The sequence below is a fragment of the Neodiprion lecontei genome, chromosome 7 (assembly GCF_021901455.1).
Source record: "Neodiprion lecontei isolate iyNeoLeco1 chromosome 7, iyNeoLeco1.1, whole genome shotgun sequence".
NCBI classification, from domain to species: Eukaryota; Metazoa; Arthropoda; class Insecta; order Hymenoptera; family Diprionidae; genus Neodiprion; species Neodiprion lecontei.
In genome coordinates this window covers 21,694,619-21,702,696 of record NC_060266.1, presented here as the reverse complement: position 1 = coordinate 21,702,696, position 8,078 = coordinate 21,694,619, and the positions used below count along the sequence as shown (strand labels likewise).

Genomic DNA, 8,078 nt, shown 5'->3' with positions numbered 1-8,078 from the left:
GGATTTGAAAATAATTCGATTTAGCGAAGGGAATTTGAAACTAGTAAAAATATTCTTCTTGCTTGCTGCGGTACTTGACTATTCGAATACTTTTCATCTTCAGTAGTAAAAAAATCAAAAAATAGTATAGTAAAACGTTTTTTGGCTTTTATTAACTTTTGCAATAATTCGTCTCATTTATCGCGAGTATATCGTATAAATTGTTCAGTAATTTTTATAGGGTATTAAAATCAGGGTTCGTACGCACAGGGAAAACCGGGAAAACTCAGGGAATTTGGAAAATAAAACTGGAATTCTAAGTTTCTTGAAGAAATAAACGCGTCCTTATACGTACATTACTTGATATCAAGCCTCCTTTCGTTTTTTTTATTACTGAAAATCGCTGGCTGTTGTTTGGAAATTGGTAGTCGGACGGTAAATTAATTACTAGGTAGTATTGAAGGTATTAGTATTAATATGCAAAAAAAATTGTCATTAATCACCGGCATATTTCTTGGAAGGTTACTGAAAAAAAAATCCTATTTTCAGGCTGGAACACCTGGAAAAGTCAGGTAATCTCGGGTTTCAAAAAGCGTACGAACTCTGAAAATTTACAATAATACAAATATACACGAACACACATAAATCGGCTGATCGTCAGGTACTTGACTATACGTATTGAACTGATTTTGACCTCATACATATCACTTTTTCAATTTTTCTCCAATTTCCGGAGACACGCTTCCTTTCAAACTTTTTTCTATAAATATGTGTATACATATATATATTAGAAAAATGTGCTCCTCGATGGTAATTGCGATAATGGATTGTTATTTCCCGTGGTAAAATTTGGTAACAAAGAGAGATATTTCAACCTCACGTTGCGATTTCTCGTTTGTTTTTTTTTTTTTTTCTAAATTTACCAATTGTATTTTAAAAATATTTAAAATGGGACATACAACACGTATGTTCGCACAACTTTTGTCTCTGAAAACTTTCGAATCTCGTATCACAGTAAAACGATTTAAATCCAAGACGTGTTATTATTGATATTGTTATTAAAAAATTATTTCTTACGCGACCCATTTCTCGTTCCCGAATTTTTTACCCGTTGTTTCGAAATAAATACTAAATTACATATAGTTTTATACCGCGTAACCTTCAATCTGGTCAATCTGATACAGAGCTTTCATTATTTGCGTGACGAGTCTAACGCGAACCGTTGCGGACAGGCGTGTAAAAATTGACGCGTAAATAAATAACGAACAGTCGTAAATTCCATCCGATTTTTATTTCAAAGCATTATGTTTCGACTCGTGTCAGTTTTTGCATCTCATGAACAAAAACATAATATTCCGAATCTCGTCTCCGAGTATTCTGATTTTCGTTTCGTACAATCTAGTTACGCAATTCAACGTATACAACGTTAATTATCCCAACTCTGATGGTACGTGATATGCATGAAATCATATTCGCTTCTCCCCCCCCTTCCCTCTTAAGAAACTTTCCTAATCACGAGTGACTTGATGCAATTTCTGGATGTCTAACTTGGACCCAATCCCATTACCCTTGATTTATACAGGAAAGATTTTCGACCCTTATACCTTGCCCTTCGTGCCGAGAATGTATGCCATTTCATACTGGAAACGTTTATTTGTTTAATGTTGAGAAATATTCGCTACTTTTTATCGGCGTTTGTAGAAATTGGAACAATTCAAGATGATCAGAAATAAAAACTAAGTAGAATGACTGAAACACAAGTCATTTAGTCATTGCAAGAAATAAATTTATTTCTAAATTTTCAAACAAGGGAATCTCTGCAAATATTCGAATTCCGATGAAAAATCACAATCAGATAAATTTCCGATTCGTGCCGGATATTTAGAATCTGAATAACCAGGGATTTTTGTAATATTTTTAGAACGTACTTATAGATGACTTGTATTTTTCACTCACTGATGAAATCAATCACGAATTACACTTTATTCTCGTGAAATTCTTCTTCTGAATTTTTCTTAAGAATCTCACAAAGTGTGTTTAAACTTTTTGAAAAAGGTATGAAAAAAGCACGAGGCTTTTTTTTTTGCGCATACTTTCGTGACGAATTTTAAAAATGTAAAATAAATATTACGTGCTTTGATAGTGCGACTGATCGATAACACCGGAAAGTAAATAAAAAACTGTTTACCAACTACTGCATAATTTAGTATGCAGTACAAACCCGCACGTTCATATTCGCCGGCTCGTTACAGTTTCACTATCTCGCGTTGCACGAGTCACGAATAACGCTTTTTAATTTTCATTCTCAATTTTTCCCGATACCCGGTTCTCAGAGGTGAATATCAAAACCCTTTCACAATTATGGCTATTTCGAAGCAAAATGTTTCGCAACCAACTTCCGGCAGCTTCAGAGATTGGCTGAAGGATTACTTACGAAATAGTTCTATCGCGGGGTGCGCGTATTACGTCACACCCAGTACGCGGCCTAAAGAGCGGTAATTTACGACTATTTAAACACCCAAAACAAGTTCCTCGTTATCTAAAATAAATGTGTTTCTTTCTGTGATTTAATTGCGCTTTTTATGTATTTTTTTTTTTTGATTTTAATTTTTAAACAAAATTACAATCTAATCAAACTATAAATTTTTCCCCAACCAATCACTCGATGCGTTGACGATAAATGTTCAGCTACTAAAATATGTTGAAAAGATTCTCCAACGACTTGATCTGATCATGAAAAATTAATTATTCGAAAATTCATTTTCGCAGAACTTATGTATTTACTTTACCGAAAAACCGACTGCTAAATTTTTACCTTGATTATTCTGAAATATTTGATTCGTCAAGTGAAATTATTATCGTTCGTAGGATCTTTTGGCTAGCTGTTCACGTGACGTCGATCATATTCATCGGTGTAATGACTATTCACGCGACCGTTGAATACGCGACAAGGCCAACGGTCACGACTATCGACAGAACTGATTATCCACTTCAAGACGTCGATTTTCCGGGAATAGCCATTTGCGAATTGAACAAGATCAGCCTGAGCGCGGCGAAAAAAGTTGCCCGCGAGATATTGTGGGTACTTGTAATCTGCGGGATTTGATAAAAAAAATCTTATACACCATATTTCGAATAACGCATTTCTGAATTTTACTCAGAAGTCGTATAAATTTTTTCACATTTCACTGATCATTTATTGCGACAATTGCAGCGAGAATTACGACAGCGTAAATGACAACGTCAGCCTTCAGGAGATCCTGGATATGTTGAAATACTTGGGACACCTTTACCTCTTCGAATTGAACGAGGGCGAGGAGAACGGTGTCGAATTTCTTCACAACTTGTTGACCCAACGATACGAGAGTTACGCTCCTCGCATATTGAATCAGGTTTGTTTTATTTTCATACATGTATAAGCGTCGTCGGTTAAAATGATTGTAAAATATTGTCTTGCTTCCTTTGTAATTTGTCAAAATTAATCGCGGTTTTGAATTCCGTTGAAACGTTGGAACTACTTCTCATTAATTTCACTGTAAAATTATGCATAAATGCCTTAAACTTACGGCTAACTCGGTTTGGGTTCGAAACAAAACGCGAGTTCAATTTTATGTTGAAAACATAATTCATTGCTCAATTAGTTTGTATCTCAAGATTTGAAGAAGAAAAATAAAAACTTGACACAGCATCCGGTAAATTTTGACAAAAACATTGAAAGTAAAAATTAATCTCCTCGCTTGTAACGATCGGTTCGATTTAATTATGGAATTTCTCGATCCAGATAACTCCGAATTGCCAATCGATGCTTAAACGCTGCAGCTGGGCAGGAAAGGAACAGACTTGCGAAGACATATTCTACCCCCGTAAAACGGCGGATGGTTACTGTTGCACTTTTAACTACGGAAGACCAAGCGATGATTTTGGAGCGTGAGTATAGCTGGTATTTAGTTTCTCGATAATTATCGTAGATTATTATTTCGTAAATTAGATAATTCTCATGTCACGCGCCTTTTGACAACTTCAGAAGCAGCAACGACAAAGACATCGTGACGATCGACGGGATCGAGCGTGCCATCGGCGTCGGTCTTCAGGCTGGTCTCAGAATATCGCTCTACTCAAATTTCACCGACTACTTCTACAAGACACTTCCGGTTCTGGGCTTCAAGGTATACGATCATGCGATCTTTCAGGAATCGAAGTCTCACCCCACTGAAAATGTTCGTGTGTTGAATCATAAAACGTTTTCAAAGAATTCAGCCTGTAATTCATCACACGATATGTCTTGTAAATTCAAAATAACGCTCAAGAAATTACATAATAAGTTGCAAAAAAATCTAGCAACGGTGATCGTAATGCGAAAGAATAGTAACGGATACTAGACTTTCCGGTAACAGCTATAAAACTAATTTTCATTTTCTACCTAGAACTATATTTTGTCGATTGTGGTAAAAAATGAAAACAGTTAAGAACCGAGCGGTAACCGGAAATAAAAATTTCTCTCAGTGTAGATCAAAAACCATACAAATTACATTTGTGATCTAGTATATCTGACGAATCGTACTTTTGTAAATTATCGAGTCATTTCTTACATATTTTATAGAACTTACAAGGTAAATAATGTAAGAAAATTGCATGCTGAAATCTTTCAAAATAATTTATGATTTAACATACGAACATTTTCATTCGGGTTCCAGTGACGTTGGTGAAGGTTTTTAATTTTTTTTTACTTTACCGCTTTACTCACTGCCGATTTCATTGATTGCTTACGAGGTCCTGATATTCTCCCCGTTGGACTTCCCGGACACGTCGAGCGGCAGTCTTCATGAAGTTATCATCTCACCCCAAACTGAATCTTCCCTCACTCTTGAAGCGACGTCGTTTTACTCTGTCCCGGTATGTGAGACTTAGTTACAATCTTGCGATTTTGGCGTAAACATCCTTTTTCAGCTCTGCTTTGAAACCAAAATGTCGCAAAACAATCGTTCGAAAAATGCAGCTCAAATTATTCGTTGGAACAGTGTCTCAAAGGTCTGGGAAAACCTTTGCATTTGAAAATTATGGGTTTCGCAACTACATGAAAGCGTGCCATTATTTTAAAGTCAAAAGTATATTAGGACAAAAAAAATTTCAGCGATCAAATGTCAATGTTATATTTTTTTCGTTGAACAGAATTATGCTCATCGGTATTTGCTACTATAATCTATCGATATTGCGATAACTGGGTTCTCGGGTTGGAATTCATGGTATTAATGTTTTATTTTTTGTACTGAGAATTAAGACTGTTTTCATTGAATTCAAATAGCGTGACTTTAGTTGTACACTGTGAGGAAAATTCACTATTTTAAAAGCAAACATGTTTACTTCTGCCTGGTTTGGTTTACTCGATAAGTCTTTTTTTTGGTTCGATTTAACCGCACTCAGATTTAATACATTTCCTAGGATCAAGGCATTGGTCTTTTGATTCAATTTTTTTGTTCACCAAGAACAAGTAAACATCGTCGAATGAGTGTATGTACATATAAAAATGAATTTTTTCAGAGCAAAAAGCTCACCTAATTTGAATAATACTTTCTCGATAAATTTTTCATAATTTGTGTAATAAGATTTTACTCGAATCGAGTGAATATTTCAGGTACCAAAGGATCATTAATTATTTGAATATCCCTCGGAGGATGCTCAAATTTTTCAATTTCCAAAAGCAAAACAACAGTTTAGAAATTTATTTGATTCACCGAAAATAATAAAATATAACTTAATCGAATGAGGCAAACCAGGAGAACAAGTAAATATATTTATTTCTACGAAGGTGAATTTTATTCTTAGCACACTTTATAAAACCGTTGTGTCAGCCACATTTTTTCAAAACATTCTGTAGCGACATTCGGCTGCGGACCATAAACTGACTTTTACTATTGGCCTGTGATTTCTGATGCGTTGCCGTTACCAAAATCGAATGTTCGTCGTACCTGCGTTTTAGGAAGTTCAGCATCATAGCGTCGAAATACGAGACTGCCTTTTCAAGGATGAGCTGGCCGTCACATTCGGAGGACACTATTCGTACAGTGATTGCATAATGTACTGCAGGATAAGCGACATTCTGAGCCATTGCAACTGCGTGCCATACTTCTACCCGATCCCATTGGACAAAGGTACGATCCTTGAGTGGAAAAATTTATCTAGAGCCATGGTGGGCACATGCCTGGAAAATCAGGCAAACCTGGAAAAGTCGGGGAATTTAAAAGGGATCGTGGAAAACCTGGAATTGTCAGGAGAATTTTAATTTGGTCGTGGAAAAAACTGAAAATATCAGTTTTCTAACGCGGGAATTGGAAATGAATTTTTTGAGATAACAAGTTTACTGTTTTTCGTTGAGAAAACAAATTGGCTTAAACGGTTTTTTTTTTCTTTTTTTTTTTGTACACTATATTTTTCTTCGATTCGAATTGAATTTTAACCGAATATAGAGTTAATAAGCCGAACGATTTAGGTTTTAATAACTTACTAATAAGAAACTTGAGACTTGAATATTTCCTGAAATTTTTGATTATAGTTTTCTGAAAAAAGCTTGACATCTGACGCATCTAGAATTAACTAATTTTCAACGAGTTTCGGACAATTGTTATAAAATTCTTTGAAAATTGTCCAAAAATCATCTAAACAGCTTTGATAATTTTTTCAAGCGAAACAAAAAAATAAAAAAAAAAAGACCCGTGCAATTGCTCATCCTTTTATCATCGAGTCTTTAACTGAGTTTAGAACATTTGTTTTCAATGTTTCAGAGCACGTGAGGACTTGCAATCTCAAGGATCTCTCTTGCTTAAAGAAATACAGGAGTAAGTGAAATTTGCGTGACATGAATACACACACGGATGGATTCACATCTTACCTCTTTGTTTCTCACGTTGCGTGTCGCAGACAGATGGTGGAGGGTCATACCAAGGATTGAAAATCGGATGGAACCATTCAACGAAAATTTTTCGACTGGACCAGATGGATACTTGAACTGTACCGGCTGCTTACCGGCCTGCGAAGACATCGTTTACGGTTTTTCACTAAGTTCGGCCCCACTTTTAATCTCCGAAGGAGACGACACCTGGGGACACGGAGGCTGCATGTGAGGACTTTGAATCGTCGAGTAATTTTATCCGCACTATCCTCCAACTTTGACGATGAATTTAATTTCAGAAACAGCAAACAATCCACGAATCACAGCATAGTGAACATATTTTTCCAAAATCCCGGAACGGTCAGACTCAAACAGGACGTTATTTTCTACTGGTGGGAGTTGATGAGTGAGTACACGACGATTGTGTGAAAACTTCCATTCTCATTTGGTAGATTTATAGCCGTAGTAGTTTTCTTTCCCAATTTCGTACAGCTCCGTTCCCAATACAAACTTTTCCTATCTTCGAAACGACTGCTTGATCGATTTTAGGTAATTATGGCGGGATATGCGGATTCTTTCTCGGTGTCAGCTTGATCAGCGTCTTTGAATTAATTTACTTCTTTACTATGCGGCTGTACAAACGGAAGGACGAGGTGACAAACGGAAGAAAATCATCCAACTTCACCTTGGTCAAAGCTGTGAGACCAAGTCTGCGACCGTTGTATTGGGAGGAGATGATGCAGCCGTACGGCAAATACTGATAAGGACGAGATTTTTTTCGTACAAAAGAATGTCTGCCTTTTCTGACCCGGTGACTTTGAAATTAATATACAGTTAAAAACTTAAATAAAAACCTCGCTTGATAAACTTTTTTTCATCTCGTCTTACGTTACCAACAATTAATTATTCTTTCGAGCCTCGATCCGCAATGAAAGTTTCGGCTTGAATTAATTCCACTACAAGAATTTAATGAAAAGCCTGTGTGTAACGCTAATGATCGAGGCGGACTGAATTTGACGACGAGAATGAAGCGCGATGGGTGTAATCATAGTATCAGATTGTGGGAGCTGTTATTGTGTCGAATGACGTTTTTCGCAATGCGATCGAGTTGATTTCGAAAATACTGTCAGTGTGTATAATCTTGGTGTGGAAATAATGAAACACCTAACTTCAGGAAACGTCATTTTTTCGAACGTTATCGGTGCTATCAGTT

At 36.1% G+C, this 8,078-nt stretch overlaps 1 protein-coding gene across 1 annotated transcript; it reads left to right on the top strand.

Annotated features, from left to right (window-relative positions):
* The first annotated feature begins 2,873 nt into the window (after positions 1 to 2,873).
* LOC107218928 (sodium channel protein Nach) lies at positions 2,874 to 7,705 on the top strand. Its single transcript, XM_046746237.1, has 10 exons — positions 2,874 to 3,057; positions 3,194 to 3,371; positions 3,761 to 3,906; positions 4,004 to 4,145; positions 4,750 to 4,872; positions 5,957 to 6,128; positions 6,759 to 6,812; positions 6,895 to 7,093; positions 7,165 to 7,271; positions 7,415 to 7,705. Exons 1-10 carry the CDS (start codon positions 2,897 to 2,899, stop codon positions 7,624 to 7,626), a joined length of 1,494 nt encoding a protein of 497 aa, XP_046602193.1. The 5' UTR covers positions 2,874 to 2,896; the 3' UTR covers positions 7,627 to 7,705.
* The last annotated feature ends 373 nt before the right edge of the window (positions 7,706 to 8,078 follow it).